At 40.2% G+C, this 27909-nt stretch overlaps 1 protein-coding gene across 2 annotated transcripts; it reads left to right on the top strand.

Moving 5' to 3' along the window:
* The first annotated feature begins 1726 nt into the window (after nucleotides 1-1726).
* On the top strand, nucleotides 1727-26840 carry ST6GAL2 (ST6 beta-galactoside alpha-2,6-sialyltransferase 2). Of its 2 annotated transcripts, none has more exons than XM_017817429.1 (5): nucleotides 1727-2720; nucleotides 7131-7228; nucleotides 10283-10384; nucleotides 11479-11653; nucleotides 21708-26840. In XM_017817429.1, exons 1-5 carry the CDS (start codon nucleotides 1778-1780, stop codon nucleotides 21971-21973), a joined length of 1584 nt encoding a protein of 527 aa, XP_017672918.1. In that variant the 5' UTR covers nucleotides 1727-1777; the 3' UTR covers nucleotides 21974-26840. The 2 variants fall into 2 exon arrangements, with proteins under 2 accessions (XP_017672918.1, XP_017672919.1); XM_017817430.1 differs by lacking the exon at nucleotides 1727-2720 and adding an exon at nucleotides 4769-4802.
* The last annotated feature ends 1069 nt before the right edge of the window (nucleotides 26841-27909 follow it).

The raw sequence follows: 27909 nt of genomic DNA, 5'->3' as shown, positions 1-27909 counted from the left end.
TAAAGGGGCTGACCCAGTTTAAAAAAACCCCAACAAAACAAAACAAAACTAAAACAAAAAAACTCCTCTAACATGTATTTCCTCTGCTGTATCAGTTTACTGGTTCAGTTTGTAATATGCCAGCCCCATACACAGGGGTATTGGCAGCAGCAGAGGCACACTGCAGGAATATGGGACAGAGCGGGGAACATCTTATACTGGTGTTATTACTGGTTTTTTTTTATGTGAAAACACAGCTTTAGTTATAGCTTTAATCTAAACTTTGCACTTAGCTTTGATGTACTTCGGCAGCTTGCAGAAAGGTGACAGCATATGGTGACTGAGTTTGGTCCCTCGTGATGGTCAGGTGTGGGCAGGCAGTGTGTTATCAGAGGTGTGTAAGCTGTGTGTGCTGTTCAGCTGTGATATGATGAGGTGGTGGCTCCTGAGGCACAGGCTGGTAACGAAAGCCAAGCCTGCCCCTACGCCTTCTCCTTTCCTAATCGCATCTGGCTGGTACAAGTGGCTCTTGAAACAAATAGGGTTAGAAAGAAAACTTCAGAAGAAGGGGCTTCTTTTTACATTCAGATCAGTTAAGTGATCTGTCTCTAATTAGTACACTGATTTACACTAAAGTGTAGCAACTGAGGCTTGATGATGACTATGGTGCAGGGAGGTGAATGGTAAAGGTTTATGATAGGGAAGGGCTGTACTTTCTTCAGTCAGCTTTGTAACCGATGCCCACACCACTTGATTAAGAAAGTGGGTTCACGTAAGGGCTTAGCGTGCTTGATGGTCCAGCAATGTGTTAGTGTATTTTCCTTGGAACACAGCCCCCTCCGTCAGACTTTATTTCATTTGGACCATGCATGCCTCCACTAATGCACAAACTGTCCAAAACCCCCAGATATTAGTAGAGCACAGATTTCCAGGTCTAGTTCTGGCATTCTCTACCCACCCCCTTTATGTAAATCTCTATATTATCCTAAAGGAATGTGTTTAGATAGTTGTGCCATCCATTCTCCTTTTTGGAAAATACAAACCCCTCAGACCCTGATGTGCAGAACTCCTTCATTCCAACTCAGTGGGCATGCAGCATCCAAGCATCCATGGCAGAGGTACAGCAGTCATTCTTACTTGAGTCTGGTACTGGGCAACAAATAGCCACTCGTGCTGTGCCAGTTCATACCAGCTGAGGAAAAGGTTCCCCTCTGGTAGAATGCCCCCTTATGCCCCCTGATGATATCCACAGGGCACCATCCTTTCCAGGCTGTGGACAGAGGATGGCTGCCAGCTTAGAGTTTGTCCCTGCCTAGTCCCTCTGGGGACAGCCTTGCTCACAGTTCCACTACATAAGGACTTTCAATGGCAAAAGAGAAGACAGCTAATATTGTTCCCACTGTGCATGCAGCCAGGCATGGGTTTTGCTTTTGCTCTCTTAATGCTACACTGGGTATATCAGAAGCAGGCAGGCACATGATCTCCCTGAAGGCAGGATCCAGTGTTACTGTAGAAACTGGCCACCAGCTTCTTTTGTAGCTAGCAGCTGTCACGGTGTGGTTACAGCCAAAGCGTGTCACTCCTACAGAGTCTGCAGGCTCTGGAGTTTGTTTCTGCTACTGAATCTTCTGTGCTACAGCTTGGAGATTAATTCTGCACCTTCTATCAATGTGTGTTAAAATATTTCTGAATTGTATCTATTTTTAGAACAATTTTTAATAGTACTTGATGTTTTCTACAGGTTTCATTTTCCTTCACCAATACTTCAAGGCACAGAGGAGCTGGTAAAGGCATTGCCATGAAACCTAACTTGAAGCAATGGAAACAACTCATGCTGTTTGGTATCTTTGCATGGGGTCTTCTTTTCCTGGTGATGTTCATCTATTTTACAGATAGCAACACTGCTGAACCAGTTCCAAGTTCCTTTTCTTACATTGAAACTAAGAGACTTCTGCCCCTTCAAGGCAAGCAGAGAGTCATCATGGGAGCCATTCATGATCCATCATTCTCTGAAACCATTGATGGGAATGAGGTACTTCTTAATGAAGATCTCTTAGGTACATTTAAATCAGGGACTGGAAGTTCTAAGAAATGGACTGTATTGGAAGATGCCTTTAGAAATGAAGATGAGTTTTTTCCATCCCAGTTAGGAAGAAAATCAAAAAGTGATTACCAAGTGAATGATGATTATTTATTTGCTGCTGGTCAGCCTCGGTCACACAGCCACCTTCAAGAGATAGAAAAATTCATCTCAGCTGATGTGAATAATGCAGAAGTAAATATTTTGCAGAACAACTGGAGCCATCAGAGAAGAATGAGGAGAAGGAGCATAAAGCATAGGAGAAGCCAGATGCTTGATGAATCTGATGACTGGGATGGGCTGTATTCTACAATGTCGAAATCCTTTCTTTACAAGCTTTGGAAAGGGGATGTCTCATCCAAGATGCTAAACCCTCGACTGCAGAAGGCGATGAAAGATTATTTGAGTACCAATAAGCATGGGGTGCGGTTCAAGGGGAAACGAAACTCCAAGTTGACAGGAGACCAGCTATTCTGTGAGCTAAAAGAAAGAGTGAATGTGAAAACAATAGATGGCAAGGAGGCTCCATTCTCCACTCTTGGATGGGAAAAGCACGTTCCCCAAATTCCACTGGGCAAATTATATACACATGGCTTTGGGAGCTGTGCAGTAGTTATGTCTGCTGGTGCAATACTGAACTCCTCTCTAGGAGATGAAATAGGTGGGTGAAATGCATCTATTCACGTGTATATATATGTATATGTGTGTGTTCGTGTTCATCTTTCAAAAGGTTCATTCTCCTCAAGCATAGATCTGTAAAGTCTGGTTGTTCTCTCTCCCCAGAGTTGCATGAATGCAAACTTATGGACTTAGTGAAGCTGTTCCTTTTCAGGACAATATAACTGAAAACAAAATCAGGCCTGAAGTCATAATTTAATTTTAAAAAACCAGTTATGCTTTCTTGTCATATTACAGCCTGCAGTATGAAAGAGGCACTGGTTTCATCAGGTCTGCTGTATTCGACATTTTTCTGCAACATGCATTTATTTTTAGCAGATCAAAGTCTTATTCAGGTTTTATTCTGCAAAGCGATATTGTACTGGTCTTTATTTTGCAGCGGCTCATAGAGGAATTGCTGTTATATTGCTGTCCCAAACTGAACTTTGTCTCTATGACAAAAAGCAGTAGAGTGTCTTCTTCATCTCTTGCATGTTTAGAGTTCACAGACATAAAGAATTCACACCCTTGTGTAGCTTCATGCACTGAGATCAAGTCCCCAGACCTCTTTTCTGAGACTGAATTTAAATGAGTTCAAGTACCTTCACCCATTGTTTTTCCATTGCTGCACTGAGTCAGTGAGCTTGCAGGTTTGCTGAGATGTCAGTGTCACTCAAAATTCCTCACCTCAGGGTGAGAGTTTTGTGGTAGCTATTCAGAAAAGGATTGTGGGGCCATAAGACTAATTCAGGTCAGTTTTATTTTTTCTTTTTAAAAATGAATGCTACTACACTACTGTGTTATCATCTCAGTAGATCTTCATTTTAGTAGTACATGTGCAGTATGCTAAGTGGGTTGAAAAAAGGAGGAAATGTATGTCTAAAACTTGTTTCTGGAACAAGAAGAGTTATCTCCTTCAGCTCTTTATAAAAACCTTTTGGTGTTCACTCATTAAACCTTGCATGTTCCAGGACTTCACATCACAGTACTTTATCACATGGTATCATCTCTATGACACAGATGGGTTTCATACAGGTTTCCTTTAAATCTCTGGGATATGTTAGATCTGCTAGTGTTATCAAACTATTATGCTTCCAGCATAGCAGAGGTGCCCGGCTGGTCTGCAGCTAAAATCACACCTGGGTAACCCCCAATTTCACATGAAGAATGTGAAATTTTAAATTCACTAATTTAGAAATCTTTGAGGTGAAAAAGCTTAACAGTTCCTCCCTTCTCCAACATGTTATCCTTGTGTGAAACAGAATCTTCTGTCAGTGTTCCCTGGTACCCAGTTTACACTAGTATGGATTAGTGCTGTACTGGAGAATCCATAGCATGTTGTGACATATTTACATAATTTTGTATTACAGCATGCTTCATGTCATATTTGCACATTCAGGTGCAGCCCAGGTATGGACTTTGATGCTTGACATAGTACCTGGGCTCTGCTCACTCCTGTGTGTACTCATTTTCTTAGGAAGATTCTGGGCACAGAAGCTTATGCCATTTTCTACAGAAGAGCTTTTGATTTAATTGGGAAATTTTCATCTGATGCTGCCTAAAGGGAGGAGATGGGGTTTGATAAGGTCTACACTAGATCCACCAAATCAGGTTGCTCAGGGCCCCATCAAACCTGGCCTTGAACAGTTCCAGGGATGGGGCATCCGTAACTTCTCTGGGTAACCTGTTCCAGTGCCTCACTAACAGAGTTTATTCTAGCGACTCCTCGCTCGTGGTTTCTCGGAGAGGGTCTCAGTGGCGTGATCCCCCTTCAGAAGGAGGAAAGAGCCACCAAATCTCCTCTTTGGATTCCAGGGGCGAAAAGTGGTTTATTTGAAACTCCCATGGGCTTTTAAGGTCTCTGGGGGAGGGCTTAGAAGGAGGAATGTGATTGGGCCAAGGTCTGGGGAAAAGGGAGTGGCTTGAGGGCTCTGCTAACCAATGGGGGATACAGGAGGACCAAAGTCCAATAACAAGCCAGGGATTGGGGAGAAGCGGATGAGACAACCAATAATGCTTGTGCAGGGGTGGGGGCCGGTTCGGGGAGGGGAAACAACATGGTGCTGTGTGGGCGGGGGCCGCGGGGGTAGGGGAATTACATAGTCCAGGGAAAACCGTACAATAAAAACGTGAATCATCGGTGTTTATCCACTCCACTCGATCCCGGAGAGCTGCCGTTGTGATGGACCCGCTTCTAAAGTCGTTCTTTCCAGGATTCATAGTATTTACATTCTCCCACACCTCACCACACTCACAGTACAGAATTTCTTCCTTATATCTAATCTAAACTTGCACTCTTTCAGTTTAAAGCCATTGCCCCTACAACCCTACATTGCCCCTGCACATCCTTGTAAGAAGTCCCTCTCCAGCTTTTCTGTAGGTCTCCTTTAGGTACTGGAAACTACTATAAGGTCTCCCTGGAGCCTTCTCCTCTCCAGGCTGAACAACCTTAATTCAGCCTGTCTTCATAGGAGAGGTGCTCCAGCCCTGTCTGATCATCTTAGTGACCGTTCTCTGGACTTGCTACAACAGGTCCATGTCATGCCAGTGTTTCCCACTTAAAATGGAAAACGGAAGCTCCAGCATGTTTGTATTATTGAAGTTATAATTCCCCCTGCAGAGTCCAGATAGTGTGTGTTACAGCTGAGCTCTTGCCCATGCCTTTCCACCTCCTCTCTAATCCTTGAAGAAGTGATAGTCTGACCACAAAGAAAAAGTTAAGAATGCTCTTTATCCCTGTGCATGCACAGCTGTAGGGGAAGACTGCCCTCTCCCAGACCTGGCACGAGGGCTACCAGCTCTTGGTTGAAAATGCAAGTGAACCTGACAGTTTGGAGGCACCAGAGGTGCTGCTCTGTGGACTCAGCCTGCCATTCCTGCTGAGCACCTCCATGTCCACATAGGCACGGCAAAGTCAGCAACAGTGGGGAAAACGCTCCATACGTGACTTCTGGGTTTAGGGCTGTACACCCTTGGTTGATGACATTGCTGCAGCCAAAAGTCCTTATTTTCAGAACTTAAGATGGGTTTACAAAAAAAAGATGGAGAGGAGCCTTTTTCTGCAGGCCCCTGATAGTGACAGGACAAGGGGGAGTGGTTTTAAGCTAGAAGAGGGGAAACTTAGATTAGATGTTAGGGAGAAATTCTTTACTATGAGGGTGATGACGCACTGGAACAGATTGCCCAACGAAGTTGTGGATGCCCCATGCCTGGAAAAGTTCAAGGCCAGGCTGGATGGAGCTCCAAGCAACCTGGTCTAGTGCAAGGTGTCTCTGCCCATGGCAGTGGGATTGGAACTAGATGATCTTTAAGGTCCCTCCCAACCCAAACCATTCTATGATTTACTCTCCAAAGGGGAAAAAAGGCATAAGAAAGCAGCAGCAAAGGACTCTTCCCTTCATAGGCCTTTAGCTCCCTCTTCTGTGTTCCTATTAGCAACACAAGCAAAAATGTTAATTTATTTTCCACGTTTTGCCCTCCTTTCCCCCACCTCTCCGACTGTTTTTAAATCATAGAATCAGCTGGGTTGGAAGGGACCTCCGAGATCATCAAGTCCAACCCTTGATCCAACACTGCTGTGGTTACTAGACCATGGCACTGAGTGCCACATCCAGTCTCATCTTAAAAACCTCCAGTGAAAGAGAATCCACCGCTTCCCTGGGCAGCCCATTCCAATGCCTGATTACCCTTTCTGTAAAGAATTTCTTCCTAAATGAAAGTAGGTATGGAAATACTGTGCAAGTATAACACACACTCCCATCGTGATCATGCTGTTTAATGAGAGAACCAATTATTTTGGCATCATAGGGAAGTAACAGGGATCTGTGATCAAACCCCAAACTTCTGAGATCTTTAAAATGGTTTTTGTGTGTGAGCAGATATCTGGGCTGGCTTCCCTACAGAGGCTCTTTAAGACTGAGTTTGAGAATAAGTACATGGTATGGTTAATAGGCTTGGGGTAGTCTGGGATTTTCAGGTATTACAAAATACTGTGAAACACAAGCTTATGGTTAAGCATTGTTATTCATTCAAATGTGCAATTAGATATCTTTGTAGTGTACATGCTTTTGCATGGAATAATTCTTTGTAAATTTTGTGATAGAAGTAGCAAGCAATTGTCTGTACTGGGTGTACTAATAGTCTTCCCACATTAAGTTTATCCAATTAAGGGAAGTATTTAAGTATTGCAAGCTAAATTAATAGGCGGTTCTGAACTTGTTTTTCACTGGATTTTACGTTAATAACATATGGCAGATGCAAGAGGATTTTGTTTGCGCATAGTAGAATGTTTATCATCCTTAAAATATCAAGATTAGGAGAAATGTGTAAATTTTGCACTGGTTTAGATAATTTGTTTTATTTTACTGTTCTATTTACTAAGAAAAACAAGTTACCCCCTCATTTATGCTCCTAGATTCTCATGATGCCGTTTTAAGATTTAATTCTGCTCCAACACGTGGCTATGAAAAAGATGTTGGAAATAAAACAACCATGCGGATCATTAACTCTCAGGTAAGATCTTCCTTCTGTGAATTCAAGTCAATGTCACTTCTGTACAATATGACATTAAATTAATAACCTCTGAGAAAGTGTTGGGTAATCTGTGAAGCTGCTAGTGATTCAACAGTCACGATGTAGAGAAGGTAAAAGTTTTCCCTTACAGGGATGTTCACACTGCTGTCAGTGTAGAGTGATTGCGGCAGTTACTTGATAGCCTCATTTCAAGAAGTGGTTTGTAAAGTTTCTCATGTGTCCTGCATCTGCAAAGGCTCTGCAGGATGCCAGAGCTGTCAGTATAGAAGACCTTTGCCACACTGTCTGCAGGATCTTCACAAAATCCAGGCTGTGGTGATCCCAAAGCTCTTTTCTATATATTTTCCAGTTCTCCAATTATTTTCTTGCTGGAAGGCAAAAGAAATGGAAACTGAGTTGTCTTAAGGTGTAACTTAAGTCATCATTCTTCAAAAATTTAGAATGAACTAGTAAAAAACTTTAATGTACACTAATTATTACACATTAGGCGAGTTTGTTCATCTGAATGGAAACAGAAAATGGAATTTTCTGCATATGGGTGTCAACAAATAACCGTGCATTGAGCTACAGTGACACCTTATGGTTGAGAGTAGTTTTTCAATTTTGAAAAAGCTATTGCCTGAATTCCAGTCTTGGGCAAACCAAACCTCTTTTCTCTTCATGAAATGCAGACAAAAAGCAACAACAGAATTACTGTGAAACTTTATGACATATTGAAATGTTTACTTAGTCAACACCAGTAGTATGGTTGACCATGTAAGCATGCTCTGTGCATACTGATTCTTGCTGAAGGAGAACAAAATTTTCAGTTACTGTGATTCTTATGAGTTCATTTTTTCCTTCCTCTTTAGGTGAGCGTGTTCTTTGTGTGTATAAACTCATGTTCTTTGCCATCGTGATCTGGATTAAATATGCCCCCTATCTTTTGTTTGGAGAAGAAAGCAGAAATATCTTATTCTGGCTTTAGTGCTGAAATTGGTGTATCAGAGAACATGGATTTTCATGTAAATGATTTTACTTTTTTGGGTTTTGTTTGGTTTTTTTCCTTTCCTTGATGGTTCTCTGTTTTAGTGTTTGCCAAAATGTCCTGGTGCTGACCATGCCTGAACTTGTGCCAGGCAAGGAGAAGAGTTTAGAAAATTTTTATAATTGACTAGACTCATTAGGCTCCCTGTAGCAGAAGAGAGAAATGCTCTCAGGGAGTGACCTGAGCTTTGTTAGCTCTCCAGCGAATTCTGAGACATTAAATAGTTAAACTAGCTGCTCTCCACTGCTCACAGCAGGGCAGACTGGGGTCCTCCTGGCTCCCAGAGCTGCTGCAGTATGCTGCCACTGGAGTGGTAATGGAGGGTCCCATGGTCTTCTCTTCTGCACTGTATAAGGCTTACTCTCCGTAAGAAACAGAAAACAGAGGGCATGCTGAAGTTCTTGCCGGGTCAGCTCCCACGGCTTCCTCACAAGTGCTTGTATTCCCACCACCTTTCTGCACCTTCAGAGAGGTCAGAAGCCACCCGTGATACTCTGGCCACCTGCTGAGAAACTAGTGTTGTCCTCTCTGAGAGTGAAATCTGCACAGGCCACATGATGAAAGTGGCTTTCCCTACCAGTACTGAAGCTGGGTCACCTGTACAGGTTTACTGACCCTCCTTTCCTCCTTGATGTTGAAAATTCCTATATTCACTTGATAAAAAGACTGCTGTGGCCCACTTCCCTCATATTCTCTGCTGTCAAAGCCCAAAGGACATGAAAGAAGACTATGCAGCCACAACATATATTGTTATTGCAGGAAAAAACTCATCTCATACATATGAATGCAGACTCACTGAGAGCGAAATTTGTGTGAATGCTACCTCCAAAGGGCTCTTGCTTCCTGAAAGGCAAGTAAGAGCTCCTTTGTGTGGTAACTCTGGAACTGAGCTTTTAAAATCTTGACCTTTTGTTCTGTTTACTCTGTACTCTCAAAAAAGGAGTTTACATTCTGAGGTGAAAACTGCTCTGAGAAATGGAGTTGGGGATGCTGATAGCAACATGACTAATTCTGTTCTCATTGTAGAAGGCTGATGGAAATCATTAAGCTCAAAGTTTATGGTAGGGAAAATATTGCTATGGCAACAGTATTGTTTTTCTGATGAAAAATATGCATAATCAAATACGACTCATTGGATCCTAAAGGGAAATGAAAATTAATATGAATTTATTTGTCTGGAATGTTGATTAGTTTAACAGCTGGAACCAAATTCATGCTGTTTCGACTAGTGCTGAAATCGTTCAGCTTGAACCTACCTGACATTGGAGGAGGTACCAGGGATCAAAGAGATCTGGTTACACGTGGAGGGTTCTGGACGGGGTGAGCCAGCAGGAGCAAAGAGTAAACTTCCAGTGGGGTAGGAGGATCAGGCAGAGTACCAGGAGATGCAGGAAGGAGTTATATGAGAGCAGTCGATTTGAGCAAAATGACAGTTACTTCAAATATAGCCCTATTGTGTGCCTGCTGTTGGAACTGTTTTTTTAGGTATACCAAGCCTGTACAGTCATGGTCTAATTTGCCTTTCTGGAGTTACTTGAAATGAGACTGACTTGCTGTTGAAATGAGAAAGCGACCACAAAGTTGGTAGGGAGTGGGCAGCAGGAAAGACATTACCCTTGGGGGCTGTAGCCCTTCAAAGAAAGCTGCTCTGTGTCTAAGAGGATCCTGCAGGCGGTCTTAAAATAATGTACCTTTCATTTTCAAGTTCCAGAATACAAGGTAATGTTGATATACAATTATGCAGCATCTCAAGTGGTCCCATCGCATCCCTCACAGATGGAGAGTAATTCAGCATACTGCCAATTCAAACTGTCATGACTGCTGTTTATGGTTAAGTTCTTTTTTTATATGTTTTCTTAACAAAACAAGATGCTTGAAATCCACCAGAACTAAAGCAGAACAAATAGCAACCTGGGTAGGACTGTTTATTTTAGATAAGGATTTTGCATTTTTCTAGATCCCACATGCTTTTAATGGTGTCCAATTCTTTGCATCTATGTTTGCAGATTCTCACCAATCCAAACCATCACTTTGTTGACAGCTCCTTGTATAAAGATGTTGTCTTAGTTGCCTGGGATCCTGCTCCCTACTCCGCAAACCTGAATGTGGTAAGATGTCTGCTTAGACCTTTCTTCCCAATCAGTTGAAAGCAGTGGAAAAAATGAATGTGTTTACCACTATAGTCTCCTTGTTCTCACTTTTCATGATGAACCCCAGGGTCTGTCTTCATCTGAGTGGAGAATGCTATTTCTTCATGAATTGGTCAAAGCTGGTTTATTGGTCAAAAACTTTTCTGTAGCATTTGTCCTAGAATGCACTGTTCTGAGATGCTAGGATAGATGGATGATGGCGTTTGTTTGAAAAAACATTGTTATTTTCACATAACAGTGAGTTTTCTGTGTGCTTGCCAAGGAAGGAACATTGCTAGATTTCAGAAGGAGGTTTTATCAGGAAAGGTGAAAAATTGCATCCATTTTTCCCCACCTTCCCCTCTGCCTTCCCAAACAAAATACATCCTAGTGAAAATCTCTTCCCCCTTTCTAAGGCCTCGTCCTCCACCAGTCTTCCCTTTATGTCCACTGTCACACAGCCATCTGTGCCCTGCCATCCACCCCCTCACCGAGAGCAGCATATGTCCACCTGGTTGTCACTGGGGGAGTCTCTACTTTGGCTGTTGCTGCAGCTCCAGTAGACAAGTTGATCTGATGGCTTTTGGCACAGGGAGCTTGGAGCTGAGCAGGCTGCAAAGTAGAAACTAAGCCTTCATCTGCTGAACTCCCTTAGCAACAGATGCTAGAGGCTGCCTGCCTCCTACGCAGGCTGCCATCAGTCTGCCTCATGTGCTGCTGCTGCCTCCGGCAGGGAGGCAGGGACACTTTCAGAGGAAGATTCACCCTCAGGCCCAGATCTCACATCAGGGCTCTTTGAACCCCTTTTTTAATGTGGATCTGTGAGGGGGAGATAGGGTTGGCTTATCCCACAGCATTCAATTATTTATTGGGAGTCTATGAAGAAAGAAAACAGAATAGCCCAGAGTGAGGAATGCCTTTCTAGCAAAAACATCTACCAGTGCAGGCTGCTTTTGTACCTTTGCTTCTGTTCTGCAGAATCCAAATGAAGCCCGTTTATGTTATTGTACATGTAGTGTTCAAAACACATTTGATACTATTAGATTAAAAGCATCTTACATTTTTCCTTCCAGTGGTATAAGAAGCCAGACTACAATCTGTTCACTCCCTATGTACAGCATCGTAGGAAGAATCCAACCCAGCCGTTTTACATCCTCCATCCAAAGTTTATATGGCAGCTCTGGGACATCATTCAGGAGAACACTAAAGAGAAGATACAGCCCAATCCTCCTTCCTCGGGGTTTATTGGTAGGTGTATCAAAGGTGGTCCCAGCATACACGTTAGATTTTAAAAAAATTAAAAATGTGTGCATTGCATGAGGATCAAGTCCATACATGTGTACTGTTTGTTCTTGGCACTCTCTATAGAAACAATGACTAGCAAAAACACAGAGTATGAGAACTAGAAAATAGCTGAGTGAATTGATGTTCTGCTTTCTTGCCCTTCTCATCCATAGTATGCATACCATATCTCTAAAACATTCATATATCTGTAAGAAATTTGTATTATTCCATATTAATTTATGTGTTGAGCACCTACTAAATTCTGAAGTTCTTTGTTGGGATCATAAAGCAGGGATGCATCAGACAACAAGAGAAAGCAGATGGCAGATTATAGAGGATGAAATCAGTGGCAGGCCAAGCTGTATTCCCTACACAAGCCAAGTATTGGGATTTCTCATGCCCTGCCATGGTTTCCAGTGCTCATTCTGAGCACTTCTCTTCTTCTCTTAAAGCAGTAGAGTTTCGCTGTATTTTTTGGTCCTTCCTTAGTATTTCTTGGGGATAATTTGGCACTGTGCCCACATTCATACAGCAGAACAACGTATCTGATGCTCGGCAGGTGCCGATCATGAATGTCTAAAGGATTCTAGTGGAGTAGCAAGGCTGAGTCAGAGTCATTCTTGCACCTGCTTCTAGAGACACAGAGGGCAGTAGAGCTTCAAATACACTCCTCTGCTTTAGAAACTCCATCCTTTCCTCACTGACGTTGTGATATCAGTCTATGTGTTTGCTGCAGTCAGAAAATGTTCTTTTTATACTTTTTATCTGAATCTGAAAGCAAAGACACCTGAGATTGCATCTCATAAGGGAATACCATTTTTGAGCATTTATTTTGGGTTCTGTATGCAGTAGTGGCATCCTAGGATATTGTGGAGCATACCAAAGGCCTTAGAGAGGGTGCTGAAGCTCTCAGAGGGATGACATGAAGGTATCTGGGAGATGCCCATCTATGACCTGAGTGGGTTGTGCATACCTGGAACATGAGTGGAAAGAAAAAGAGGCCTTGTGTGATGTAGGAGGGTGGCTTGGCAGCCGGTTACTTCTTGAAGTGAGATTTTTATTTTTTTTTTTTGAAACCTGCTTGTGAACATTCATAGGGAGAAGACTGCTCACATGGAATGATCTCACCAGCTGCATTCACATTTTGCAGAAGTGTTTCTTGGAGCAATGAAGTTGTTGATAAAAATAGGTTAACAGCTGCTGATCATAAGAATAGTGAAGAGGATCACTGTGCTGTCAATCCGTACTTCCACCATACATAAAAAACACTTCAAAAGCTTCTTTGAAGAAATGGAGTTAATTTCACTGTAAGAACAGAACAGTAATCTTCAATCCCAGATCTAAATGTTACTGACAAAAAAATATCCATCAAGCAGAGAAAGCTTTGAAAATATCAACCATTAAACAAGCAAAAACATTAACAGCAAAAGCTGTATAGATAAAAATACTCTGGTGTGTACAGATGCAAATTCGCCTCCTTCTCTAGTGGGAGTTTTACTTATATTGTTCATTTCCAAGGGGCAATGCTTTTTTGGTAATGCTGTCACTAACTTTCAAAAATACAAGGCAGTAAGACAAGCTTGTTGGGAGTTATATCCACCTCCTGTGATAACTAGCTACTGTTATGATAGATGCATTTTAAATATTTTATTAGGGAGAGGCTTCCTATTTTGGTTACCATATTGAATTGATGTCTATGCATTGCACATGTAACATAATCTAAACTCAGAGGTGGCACAGAAACAGCAACTGTGTATTGTCAAGAGTGGACATAAAGGGCAGGATAAAGCATAGAAAATATAATGCAGCTGGGCAGAAATCTGCAAAGTCACGTTAGTCTTCAGGTCAGGTATCTCTCACTCACTCATGCAGCAAATAATCCAGTTGGAACTGAAGCTAGCAGACACAACTGAGTGCACCTGTATGAAAGGGGTATCCTGAATACTGAGCTTCTACCTAATTCTTATAAAATCTATAAAATTAATTCCTATAGAATTAATAGAAAGATTGGGTACATGATGGCCATCATAAAATGTATCTTAATTTCAAGAAGGGAAATTGTTTATTAAATGGCCACACTAATGAATTAACCTGTGCTTAGAACAGCTACATGAAGGAAAATAGGCTACTGTTTAATAGAGGGTATGAATTTTCACAGACAGAGATATGCATTCCTGAATCTAAGCAATTTATAGCATGGACCATAATGATCCTAATATCACAGAAAAGGTTAAAAAAAAAGTTCTGAATTAAGTGAGACACTTTTCTTTCAAGCTTTTTAGCCTCCAGTAGACCCAGTTTACAAAATTGGACAAATATATCAATTAAAACATGGAGTAACACATTTTATGTTTTTCAGGAATGTGAAGCATGCTTTAGCTTGGTTTTACATGGTTTCTTCAGTAATTACATTTTTCACCTGACAATTGTATGTATTTCTGCCTCTTAGCACTATTTTTAAGAAACTGAATCTTCCCAAAGGGAGGATACTTGGTGGAATGTGTGCTCATGGTGTTCTTCTGTAGCAATGAGTCGGCATCCTTCAACATTGACTGATGTCAGGGGAATCTCTTAATGTTGTTAATAACTGTGTTACAGTACTTGAGTCACAACATTATTAAGTCTCTTGGAAAAGGGGCTAGTGGGTTATCTGTGGGGAAGAGGTAGTCTCTCACATGCTTTGACTTTAGAGGAATGAGAGAAAGAGCAGAGGTAGGACTTTTTCCCTGGTTTCTTCACCATGCGGGAGCTAGGGAAAAGAATGGGTTTTTTGCATTTCCTCTGAGGTATGGGATGCCCTGTATTTGCAAAAGTTCTGCCTGGAACCTCTGACTTCCCAAAACCCTACTAATCAGCTCTGCACCAGCATGTTGCTGAGGAGAGGCAATAGCATTGTGGTAGCTGGTGGTTGGGGTGAGGGAAGCACAGTGCATGTCCAGCTGTAGAGGGGAGAGGATGGGGAGAGAAATATGGCACAGAGCAGGACTGGTTTTGGGGTAGGTTGTTTTTCTTGTGGGTAACAAAAAAAAATCAAACAGGTTCCAACAGGATAAACCGAACTTTTTATTTTAATCTGAGAGTCTTTTTTGGGTTTTTTTTGGTTTACTTTCTGAGACAACAGTGTAGACTTTTGCTAGCTTTTAACTTTGCCTTATGTGGCATGTCATAGCTAATGTCCCTCCTCATTATACATTATTTACTCTTTTTCTTCCTAATCTAATCCTATAAGGGCTTTGAGAGCCCATTCTTGGATATTTTTGCATCATTTTTGCAGCTGCTGCCTTCATGCTAACAAATCCCTGCACAGTATTCTCGTCATCTTGCATTAGCATTAGGCCATTACCATGGTGGCTTTTCTCAGTTAAAGTTGTTGGTTCATGTTTGGCTGAAAAATGGGTTTGCTAAATGAGTATTGATATGTTTACATCTTGTCTTGGGTGGGATGGTACTTTAGCATTCAGAAGGTTGGGGGCTTTTTAATATGTCTAGATTTGTTTGGCTCTTTTTTTTTCTTTTACTCCCAAATCAAAACATGGACTTCGTAGATTTTTACACTTAGATTTTTACTTTTTAGGTAGTCTGTATTAAGTGGTAGTCTTTGTTATGTATTATAGCTTTTAGCGTAATATACAATCCACTGAACACAAAATAACTAAGCCCAGATTACTTTATTGTTGGGAGAAAGGAAGTGTTGTTTGAGGCTTTACAGCTGACATTATAGTTTTAACAGTTACATGTCATTAATAGCTGATAACATTAATCTTCATTTGCATGCATCAAGACAATAGTACAAGCAAGGCTATTGCATTACACTGCAGCATTATCAGATCATTGTATGACTAAGAACTTAAATTTAAAATGGCTTCAGAGAGCATGTTGAACAGAAGTATGCAGCTGATCTCCAGCTCTGCTTAGAAGAAAATACACTTGCATGAACTGAAAGAAACAATTAGACATACTAAGAGTTGCCTTTATTGCTGTTACTTACTTGGCTGTTTTATCAGCAGTTGGTGAAGGAACAGGATAGTGCTTACTCTTTCCAGCTCAGTGTTGTTCAAGTATTAGCACACAATAAATAATACCTCCAATACATAAGCTTTAAATTATTCTTTAACAAAAAGCACACTGAAATTTGAGTATCTCCCACTTCCCGAAAATACAGACATAAAAGAGCAAACTCTCCTCTTAAATCACGTAAAAAAATCTTTACTATTCTAGTGTATCACCCAAAATTGAATAATACATTTAAAATTATATGATATCATTGGTCAGCATCTTCCAGTCTATGCTCATATTACAGAGTATATTATTGTGATTAATGTACGGCTTTTTGCATTCACCATTAAGTGATAAATATGTAATTTTCTAGGTCTACTATGTAATGCAAATATTTATACAGCAAAGATGACAAGTCTTGCACAATTTATTAAGCTTAGACACAGGGCCATTTGGTGACAGTTTTTCAGTAAATAATTTGGTTTTCTTGTGTTTAATATTTGTCACATAGTTCATGAACTAAACAGAGGTGAAGGAACCCTTTTTTCAGAAACACAGTATTTTAAAAAGCCAGAACTACTTTTACTAACTGTTCCAAAGAATAACTCAGGCACATTTGGCCCAGTTTCAAGGAGTGATATATTTTCCTGTCATACCTGCAATCCAGTCAAGAGAGAGTACAGAAGTAGAGTAACATATAGAAACCTATACATTCTAAATGATCTATGTTTATTTGTAATGCTTTCAAGTGCATAGATTAGCAAACACAAATTTACTAGTGTGTCTAGCTAAATTCTTTTCTGTAACTAATCTGTGGTGTTCATGAAATGAGACACAATATAATAATCAGATTATGTGTATCTAAATGTTTTCAGCATCTCTTACATTTTGTTAAAATGATTCTGCATTCTTCCTGAATGCTTGAATTACATTTATTATTCCAGATGATTTCATACAGCATCTGTTGAGTCAGGTGTATTAAACTGTATTTTATTTATTTGTAAACTAGAGAACATTCTTTTTTAAATCAGTGTGCTAAGCACAAAGCCTAATTGTACTATACAAGATTTGTGTTGGAAAACCAACCTTTGGAGTTATTCAAATTGCCAAGAACAAATTGAAAAACATTTTCTCCTTTTGATTAGAATCCATAGTATATGTTCATTTATATAAATCATCCATGCAAGGAATTTAATTGTCATTTAATTCTGGTTTAAATGTTCTCAGTGCAGATTGTAAAAGCTCAGTTTATTTGTGCCAGTTGGACTGAGTTTAAACCATACCATACTTCCTAACACTATAGATATCTGCCAAATAGGAAAAAAAAGTAACACATCTTTCTAAGAATTTTGAAATACTAATATATAATATTTTGAAATACATAATACTGTATTAGCATCTAATACGTACTCCATGGGCAGTATAGGGAAAGGAAATAAAACAAGGCACACTTGGACACTACAGGTTAATACCTGTGGGAGAAAATGCTAAGAAATTCAGCCACAGAAGAGAAACGTAGGAAGCAATAGTACAGAAAGAGATGTGTACAGATAACAAATAGAAAGCAACACAGGACTTCTCAGAATAGATGGCCAAGCAAAACGAGTTAACAGAACCAAGATTAAGTCAGTAAGCAGTCAGGCACATACCTCTTCTTTATCTTTGAGACTGCATCCAACACATAAAAGTTCGAACATAATGTAAAAAAAAATTTGGGGTTATTTAAGTGCCAAAAAGCTATTGGCAATTTAAAAAATTCTTAAGATCACTGAAGGTGATCTTGAGGAGAGAAGGGAAGATGGGAAAAATGAGTTGTGAGGTAGATGAAAATATAGACAGCTTGGCACACTTATACCTGCTGGATACAGGTGTCAGTAAATCACCGTGATGTTGTTAAAACCAAGCAGAGAGAAATTGAGTTGAAGAGTGGTATTAAAAAACATGGGATGGAATGTGAGACCTGTAGTCTGGGGAGCTCTGTTGCCAGCCCTGTCTTAGGGAATTAAGAAAAACAAGCTAGACATCACATTAGAAAGAAAATAGAATAAAAACTGAATATATCCTAGTACATGGACTAATGTAAATGTCCTAATGTCTAAACTATTCTTTTAAAGATGCTCAATTAATGTTTTTTTTGTGAACTGAGTTTGCAGTAATAGCTCTACAATACTAAGACTGCCCTATGTGGAGAGGGATTCACATCCTTCAAGGCATGAGACAGAAATTAACCCATTTCTTTTCTGTTTTTAGAGAGGACTGTATTCATACAAAGAAGATGGCTGGTTTGGATGGTTGGCTGTACCACACTTGGTCTCCTTGGCTGGAGGTCATTGGTGTTAGAAGGGCTAAAGGAAAAAGTGTCTGGCACTGACCACCATTTTTCCCCAGAGTAGGGTTTGAGCATTTGATGGGTGCATGAGGTCTGGAATTATCAGGAGTGTTCCTGTTTCCACCAGGACAGATTAGCCTCCAGCACAGGGACACTGCTGAATGTGGTAATCTCTACATGTTGTTGTAGCTCATCTTTCAGTTTGCTGACCCTAGACTTCAACACAAGAATGTGCTGTAAGTTAGCTGTTACCACTAAGAAACTAGCTTGTCAAGTCACTGTCTTTCCTCCTGCCAAACATCACTGTCCAACATGAGTGAAAATGTGAGTGGACTGTCAGAAGTTACAGTTATTTATGAGCAATGTAATCTGAAATCTCAAGACATGCACTAGATGGAAGAAGGCAGGAAAGGTAAGGAGCTAAACTAGATAGCCCAACGTGCCTTTTAGATTGATTCTGGAGGGCACTGAACCAAAGATCATTAAAAACTAAAACTCTACCACTTGTAAGTCCTCCTTTAATTAATTTACAGGAAAGCCAATGATACTGTTTAAAATTTTGTCATCATGGAACCATACCTGGCAGTTATGTGTCTATCTTTACTGTTATTAAGGAGATTATGAAAGAGTCACAATTTTTCTTCTTGACAGTTTTCCAATCCCAGAAATGGCAACTTCCTTTATTACTTTTAAAGTAAGCTTAGTGATGTGGCAGTGAAATAAAACACACTTTGGTTAAGGCTTGTAGCTTCCATCAGAGCCAATTTTCCTAAGACTGTGGTGGTATAGCTTTTGAAATTGGCTCCAGGCTTGGCTCTGAGTGCAGGAGAGAAGTCACTTTGCTGTCTCTTTCTGGATATGGTTCATTGTTGCACACATTTCCGCCATCCATCCTTTGATTCAGCTGGATGACAGTTACCTTGGAGTGGCAGGTGGGCTCTCCGTTAGTGGAGGAAGGAGATTGGCAGTGGAAAAGCTGACGAAAGCATTTGTAAAACTGAAACAACAAAAAAACAATTCAAGACATAGGTGCTTGGCAGGCTACAATTCATAGCATCTCTATAACACCTTCAGGGCAAGGAAACATGGTTTATTAAGCTTGTATCTTTTTCTCAAATAGGGGTTAAATATTTTTTCATCATGAATATGTGTTTCTTGCTGCTTAAGACTGAAGTTCACTTAAATTTGTTAAATTCTTTAAAATTGATACACTTAGCTCTTCTGAGACCATAGATTCTGTAAAGGGTAAAGCTGTAGAACAATATAAAAGATTTTCAGAACCTTTAGTTTATGATAAAAGAAGATTTAATCACAGAAGTAATTGGTTTACGGTTACTTCACACATCATGAAGGGAAAAAATCAGTTTTGATAATCTAATGATACACAGCAGGGAGAACATAGGGTTCTTTTCATTAGGAAGCCATTGAAATCTCTGTGTTCCCAAACTGCAGACTAAACTTCAGAAAATGACTCTGCTTAATTAATGAACCAGAATGATTTTTTTTTTAACTCATTTCACTTCTGAGATAAACACATCATGCAGTGGGTGAGCAATTGGCTCACAGGTCAAGCACAGAGCGTAACTGTGAATGGGGTAATGTCAGACTGGTGACCAGTCACTAGTGGGGTAACACAGGGCTCCATCTTGGGCCCTGTGCTCTTCAACATCTTCAGAAATGACTTGGATGTAGGACTGGAAGGGATACTAAGCAAGTTTGCAGATGACACAAAACTGGGAGGAGCTGTTGACTCCTTCAGAGGGAGGGAGGCCCTGCAGAGAGACCTCAACAAATTAGAGGACTGGGCAATCACCAACCAGATGAAGTTCAACAAGGGAAAGTGCCAGATTCTGCACCTGGGATGGGGCAACCCTGTATGTACATACAGACTGGGGAATGAGATGCTGGAAAGCAGTGCCACAGAAAGGGACCTGGGGGTCCTGGTTGATGGCAAGTTGAATATGAGTCAGCAGTGCCCTGGCAGCCAGGAGAGCCAACCCTGTCCTGGGGAGCATCAGGCAAAGCATCCCCAGCTGTTAGAGGGAGGTGATTGCCCTGCTCTGCTCTTCACCGGTACAGCCTCACTTTGAATATTGTGGCAGTTTTGGGCACCACAATGTAAGATATTAAGCTATTAGAGAGTGTCCAGAGGAGGGCACTGAAGATGTGAAGGGCCTTGAGGGGAAGTTATATGAGGAGTGGCTGAGGCCACTTGGTCTGTTCAGCCTGGAGAAGAGGAGAGTGAGGGGAGACCTCATTGCAGTCTACAACTTCCTCGTGAGGGGAAGAGGAGGGGCAGGCACTGATCTCTTCTCTGTGGTGACCAGTGGCAGGATCCAAGGGAATGGCTTGAAGTTGTGTCAGGGGAGCTTTAGGTTGGATATTGGAAAAAGGTTCTTCTCCCAGAGGGTGGTTGGGCACTGAAACAGGCACCCCAGGGAAGTGGTCACAGCACCAAGCCTGAGAGAGTTCAAGAAATGTTTGGATGATAGTCTCAGGCACATGATGTGACTCTTGGGCATGGTCCTGTGCAGGGCTAAGAGTTGGACTCGATGATCCTTGTGGGTCCCTTCCAACTCAGCGTATTCTGTGATCTACCCAAAACACCTCTGATGTAACAAGAGTTACATCAGTTCTCATCTGTAAGTGCCAAGTGAGCAGAATTATACAGCTACCTCCTCTGAGAGCTGACACTTATATTCAGTAGATAGGGATACCAGTAAAGCAACAAGTGTTTCAATACATTTTCTACACAAATTTATTTTTAAGTGAAATCTTTAAAAAAATAAATGGTGTCCAAGACTTACTTTATGTTATTTTCCTTTCACGTGGCTATGTGAAACAGAAAAGGCTTCCAGAAGCTATGATTGATGTGAAAGTATTGCAGTTTAGGCAGTGCTGTTGATCAGTATCCGGTATTAGTCCCTTTGAAAATGTGCAGCTGTAATAGTAAGATTTCTCTTGTTTCAAAGCTATAAGACCACAGTTGACAGTGCTGATGATACTTGGCCATTGACATGTGGCAGGAAATAAATATGTGCTGTCATTTTGTGGACTTCTCCTTGCTGAGCAGGAGGTGGTCAGGGGTTTTTCGTTGTGACAACACTGCTCTAAGTAGAAATTCGCTGCCTTTGCCATCTCTCCATGGTACTTTTCACAGAATTGTCAGAAGCTGTGGGCTTCTGTGCCACCACTGTATGGGTGATGTTTCTTTATATGCCCTTCTGCATGTATTTAGGCTTCCTTCTTGGCCATGTGTTCCTGCTTAGAGAGAAGTAAGTGGATGGAAAAGTGAAATTGATTCAAGTTCAGACTAGGAAAGACCAAGGTTGTAATAAGGTGGAGATGTTTCAAGGATTCTTGTGTGGGATGTTTTGTGGACAGTACATAAGGTAAATGGGGGGAGGTGGGAAAGAGCAGTCTTCTCACTCAGGAGGCTGATGGTAAAATGCAAATCCATATAGGCTTTTTACTCTTTCTTTAGGAATTGAAATCTTTATGTATCAGGAACAAGTGAAAGCCGCTCTAATAAAAGGAACTATTGCTTCTCTTAATGATTTTACAGAGTTAGTACTTAAGGTGTGCAACAACAAAGGAAAGTGGGAAAGAAAAAGGAGATTGGATGACTGCAGGAAAAATTCCGCAAGGAAAATGAAACCTGGGGTTCACTTTTGTTTTCACTTCTTGCTCCAGGTATCCTCATCATGATGTCCATGTGTAATGAAGTACATGTGTACGAATACATCCCTTCAGTGCGGCAGACCGACCTATGTCACTACCACGAACTCTACTACGATGCAGCTTGTACCTTAGGGGCCTACCATCCACTGCTCTATGAGAAGCTCTTGGTGCAAAGGATGAACAAAGGTTTGCAGGATGATCTGTATCGGAAGGGGAAAGTCATTTTGCCAGGGTTCAAAGCTGTCAAGTGCCCCAAAAGAAATTTCTCACACTTATAGAAGTAAGTCCTTCAGAAACAATGTGCAATAAGGTACTACTGTCGTACTATAAACAAGAAGAGAATACTTGAAAAAACGTATCTTAGACCAATCTAGTCTTGAGTCTATAAATTGTAATTAAGTAGCAGGCATGAGAAATACTTCTTTTCTGAGCCTGAGTATTTATTACTGCTTTGCAAATAGTTACTGGAAAAAAAAGCAAAGGCTTAGCTCATGAAAGTGCAAAGGAGATACTTAGGCAGAAATATAATGTATCGTTGTTGGTGTGAGTGTCAGAATTTGTCAGTGGTCTCTTATGCCACATATGCTAGACTGTAATTTTTTTTAATGAACTTATTTAACTGTCAAACCTGACATTGTGAAACAGCCTCTATTGTTCATGTATGTACAGAACGGCCAGTTGAACAATGCAGTGTTTCCCATGGCTTTGTAAGATTTTCAGACTCTCCCAGAATGAAGTAATTGCTACTCCAAGCTGTGCAGTCATTAACTGGAGTAGACTTTAATGCCTGCTCATATGCAGGCTCAGTTACAGGCCTCCAGCTGTACAGGGGCCTTACGGTCGCTGTGAAGTCAGTGCAGTCAGAGGTGGCTGTACACACAGCCAAACCCATTAAACTACTGGATGTACTTCTCATGCCAGACTCCCATGCTCACACTGTCTGCAGAGGGAAGAGAGAAATGCCTCATTTCTTTAGAGAAAAACAAACGTATTTGTAACCCATTTAGGAAGAGAAACTAAAGGATTATCAGGAAGGTGTGAGATGGGCATGCTGCCTTCCCCCAGTCTGCACAGTACAGAATATCCAGAGAAAGCCAAGGGAGGCTGTGCAGCCCTCACACATCACACTGAAAGCAAGCATAGAGGGGGGTCACCTTTCTGCAACAAAGATAGCATACAGGAATACAGACATTATTTGTTAAGTATTTCACTGGTATCTGAATCAAAGTCACTTAATCACAATTTATTGCTGTTAAGAAAGTAGAGGGAGCATTCTGACACAAAGAAGACAATATCAGTATTTTTTACTTAATGTTTGAAAGACTATACCCCAGAGAAGCTGTAATGCCTCAAAAAAGCCTGACTACAGATTGCATATGGAGATGGTTTGATATTTTCACTCAAAACACACAATGAGAATATTCTCTTAAGCCATTTCTAAAAATATGCCCGATTGCTAATATATTTAAAACATTATTTTCCTTATTTTACGAGACTTCCATTTCAGATTTTCTAAGTGGCAGCATGTAAATGTTGTTTTTGGTTTTTTTTACAGTTTTTTGTTTTGTTTTTTTCCCACACATCTGTACTCTTTCTTTTAGAGTAAGTTTAGCAGGAACATGTGTACACAAAAGCACAGCTATATCCTACTCATATCCATTCAGTAAAAAAGCAGACAGCTCAAAGAAACATTGAAAAGAATAGCTGAGTGGTTGTGGTGGAAAGTATTTTTTGTGTTTTGACTTAAACAAAAAGGCTTTTGCCAGAAAGGCAAAAGAATGCAAACAACATTAATGACTATTTCATCTTCAATTGTAATGTAAGTATAATCACAAAATCCTTTTTCTCTCAGTCTACTCTTTGGGAAGCATTATTTTCCTTCTAAAACAAAGAATGTGTGTTTTACATAGGACTTAGCCTTCTTTTAGGGCTTTATGATGATCTTAAGATTCTTGCTGACAAAAATTATGTCCAGATGATCTAATAACTGTACTTCTGTGCTGTATGGATCGTTATGTCCATAAGTCATTTTGGTACATGTCAAAATGAATAGATTTTACTTATATTAGCCTTAGACTCTGGATATATTACATACCAATTTCTTTTTAATGTTATATATGGTGGCAACTTTTATTCTTAAAGTTAATAACATTGTTACTTAATGTGTGGGGAATAGATAACCTACATAGAACTAATCTATTTTTCCATATGTTTGGTACCCTGTTTGCAAAACATTGAAAGTCTGAACAGTGCAATCAAACAGGTCTCTCTCTCTGCTGTACACTGTTAGCTATGACATGTTTGTAAAAGAAGGGAGTTGATTAGCTTTCTAAGACTAGTGAATATGCTAGTTTTCAATAAGCAGGAAATTCTCAAGTTCCAAAGGAAAAAAATGAATATCACTTTGGCCTGCAACCACTAACTTTTAACTTTGATTTTTGCAAAGAAAAATACTAACTGCATTGCTCAACTACTCACAGCAGGATTATGTAGTATTACTCCCTCAAAAATTTGTCAGAATAATCAACATAGCTGTTGTACAGAACAAGGAAAATTATAAAGTTTCATCTAACAAGTGCTAAGCATACCTACTTATTACATTTATATACCAGTGCAGAACCAGGTATGAGATGTTACAAGATGAACTATATATTTTTAATTTACTGGACCGCACATTCAAGCCCTCACAGCCAAAATCTTTTCTTTGCCATATCCTTATTGTATGGCAATCAGTCCTCCTTCCACAAGTGCAAATGTGGGTGCTGCAGCACCATCACCTCAGAAGATGCCGCAGAGCTGTGCTGCAGATGCTTGCTCACAGAGGAGGAAGACCAACTTGGGGTGCCATCTTTAAAAAATAAGCATCCCTGGTGGGGCTTATCAACACTGGTTTCCACTGTGATGTTTCACTGGTCTACCTGGTCAAACACCTTGTAGTTGCTTAAAGAGCATTTTCTCTCCTACCTTCTCTTGTCCTCTGGTTTTTGGCACAAGTGCAAGTTCACAAGTTATTGCTGTTAATACAGTAGAGAGAGTTTTCTGACAAAAAGAAGAGGATATCAGCATTTTTTACTTAATGTTTGAAAGACTATATCCCAGAGAAATTGTAATGCCTGCAAAAAAATTTGTGTTTGAACTGCTGAGGGCTCACCTCCACTTGCTGCAAGGGGGGAAGGGGCAGAAATAAAGGGGAAACATAAAGGACCTGTGGAGGTGCTCCCACCACCACTGCTTACGCTCTGTCACAGTGGCATTGTTGCTTTTATAAGAGCCCACCAAGTATTTCTGCATTAATGGGCATGTCCCCATCCCTTGTGAGGGCAGAGAGATCTTTACAAAGAATTGTGTTCAGTAAATTTAAAACAATGAGCGTGCAACAATACTGAACTGTGTATCTTTTAAAAATAATAGAAGAGTGCTGCTTTTATATCTATATAATAAATGCAGGAATGTTAGAGGAAGTGCATTTTCTCACCAAGATCATGGGGCTTTTTGGGGAAAATATACAGGCATGGCTTTGTAGCTCTCCAGCGTGGTTGTCGCACACTAACAGAGTGGAACAGCACTGTAAACAAGAGAGGTTTGCACAAACCCAGCTTGTGAGGTGCATCATCAGCCAAGCAATTGCCTCTGCTATTGGACCCCTCAGCTCCCTTCACACCTGTTGCAGGTTTTAAATGTATGGAGTTTTACTGACAAGTAGGAACAAGTTGCCTTCAAACACTGTGGAGCCTCATTGCTGTGCCCTGGTGCTGTGGACAACAGCTGAAGTTAGCTGAAACAAACCAGAAACACAGCACCAGCTTAAGGAAATGTGCTGAGTTTATGCTGAATTTCATTATGCTCCTTTTTCCCCACTGTGAATTCTATAGCTTTTCTGACTTGTGGTGCTCTATCGTTTTATGCATTCAGCCTTTGGATGGTTAAATCAAGGTATTCTTCTGTTTATTCAAGAAAAAAAAAATCTTTTGCTTCATTTTGGGCCAAAATCTTTTTGCTAGAAAAAAACATTAAATTGTTCTATTTCTCTATAGTTCTAAAGGTTACTACAGCATAAACTCACAGTTCAGTCAGTCATTCCTTGGATTAAACTACTACATCTTTTTTTACCTTGCTGTGCAGTTTTATGCCATGGAAACTCTGGTAAATTCACTGACATTAACATTATATAAGAAATAATGTACCTTTGGAGAGAAGGGGGGTGATATAAACACTCTAATCTACATTCTTACTGTACAAATTTAAGTTAAGCGTTGCTTGTCTTTAGTCAGGACACTTTCTTTGGTGAAGAGATCCAAATTCTGAATTTTTTGCTATAAGTTGCCAATGTCAGGAAAACCAAGACAGTTTTTTTCTTAAATGAAGACAAGTGTCTACATTCACACTCTGTTGCACAGACTGAATGGAATCATTTTAGAGACTGATTTAATTAAACAGAAATTTAAACACACGTGTAGACCAATCCGTAGTGGGGATGTTAATGTCCTTTTTCTTCAGCAGATTTTAAGGATGGAAAATGCCATTCGGACAGTGACACAAATGTACCATGAAAGGAATGTTAAATGATTTGACTGCAAAAATAAATGGCTACTGTTTTTCCTTTCATGCTCTCTAAAGTTGATGTGTATTGAATAAATGAAATCGTTCTTTGAAGTAGGTAATTCAGAAGCCTGTCACTAGAAAGCATCTGAATCTTTCCCAGTACAAAGCAGATACCTAATTTAATTGTTTGAAATTTAATGTAGCCCATGTCTGGGCATACCTGCATCATTGAATGAATTTTGACACTGCAGATGTCTTCTCTCTGGCTTAGTGATCAGATTCAGAATTTTGTTCTTGAAATAAGAGTTGTGTGTAAAAGCCTTACTTTTCTTTATATCATCTCATCACTCTTATAATATGTAGTCATTGAACTATTCAAATATAGACTGTGTACTTTTTTAATAGCTTTGAGAATTATTTTATATGATGATTTTTTTAAATGAATGTGTACTCTAATAACAAAGCTTAAGATTTTACAGGAGTCACATTTTTAAGCAGTGTTTGTATACATTTTAACACTTTTTATATTTTCTATTATGATTTTGTATATTTTTATGTATGCACAGTGTACAGATTTTTTCCTGTAAATAAAACATTTGTTTTCATTTGTTTACGAGTGCTGGTGTTTCCATATTGCCTTAAAGGAATGACACTGAACTGCTAGTGGAACAAAAGAGGGAAGGTGCCTGTCAGTTCTGCCCACAATTTCAGTGAAATCTCAAATGGAAATGGACAGCGAGGCTGACAAGTAGCTATCAGTAAACTACAGAAAAGTGGCAAATATTGTAAAGCTAGCTTTATTCTAAAATGAACATATGTACCTGAGCAGGTGCACTAGGATTCCCTGGGAGAATATATTCACCATACTGCTCTATATTTGGCAGTAGATTTCTTATGGTAGTCAAGACCTCTTTAAGGAGGTCACGCTCCAATGATTTGATGCTATATTTGAAATGCTGGTAAACTTCAGCTAAATGGCTGTGCCACCCATTCAAGGAATCCATTCTCATAAGAGAAAAGAACAGACTTATTAATAAATTATTCATTAAAATGAAAACCAACTTAACAAAGGGAAAATGTAACTTGTCATTCAGTCTGGGATGATACCATATAATTCAACCACTACAAGTCTGCTTACATATGTTAAATGTGAGGCATTCTGCTACTTTTGGTAGTCTTCCAACTATGCGGTGGCCGGAGTTGGGCCAATGGAGGTGCTAGTCAGTGTTTTCATCCCAGGGAGTCACCTTGAGTCCATGCCAGCAATAAAGCTAGTTACACATTAGTGGAATGATAAAAGTTGGATTGCCACTGTGTATGCTCCTGGCAGCCAGTAATCGTGCAGCTCATCCTGTGTATTACACCATGTCCTGGCAGGCAGTGTTGAGGGGATAATTACTGTATGTCATAATATGCAAGTAACACCTCTCAGAAAACTCAGAACAATGAGCTACACTAGGGGATAAATGGAATGCTGGGATGCATGAACAGAGCAACTGATTGATGCTTTTCAAATCCATCAACTTTGGTTTTACTGGTTTTTTTTAATTTAAAAAACAACAACAAAACATCATCGCTGTGTTCCATCTATTAAAATGCTCAGTCAACTTCACTGTCTGTAACAAGAGAGGACATTCTTGTCTCACTCCATTCAAACCTGTACCTCAGTAGG

Source organism: Lepidothrix coronata, unplaced genomic scaffold (assembly GCF_001604755.1).
Source record: "Lepidothrix coronata isolate B3197 unplaced genomic scaffold, Lepidothrix_coronata-1.0 Scaffold60, whole genome shotgun sequence".
NCBI classification, from domain to species: domain Eukaryota; kingdom Metazoa; phylum Chordata; class Aves; order Passeriformes; family Pipridae; genus Lepidothrix; species Lepidothrix coronata.
Note: the sequence above shows the minus strand (reverse complement) of the source record. Positions and strands in the feature narration are given on the sequence as shown.

What these genes read in the sequence shown, in the direction of transcription:
- ST6GAL2 (XM_017817429.1), top strand. Translation starts at nt 1,778, where the DNA reads ATGAAACCTAACTTGAAGCAATGGAAACAACTCATGCTGTTTGGTATC. An exon ending in CTCTCTAGGAGATGAAATAG is followed by an intron (nt 2,721 to 7,130) that starts GTGGGTGAAATG and finishes TTATGCTCCTAG; the next exon opens with ATTCTCATGATGCCGTTTTA. An exon ending in ACTCCGCAAACCTGAATGTG is followed by an intron (nt 10,385 to 11,478) that starts GTAAGATGTCTG and finishes TTTTCCTTCCAG; the next exon opens with TGGTATAAGAAGCCAGACTA.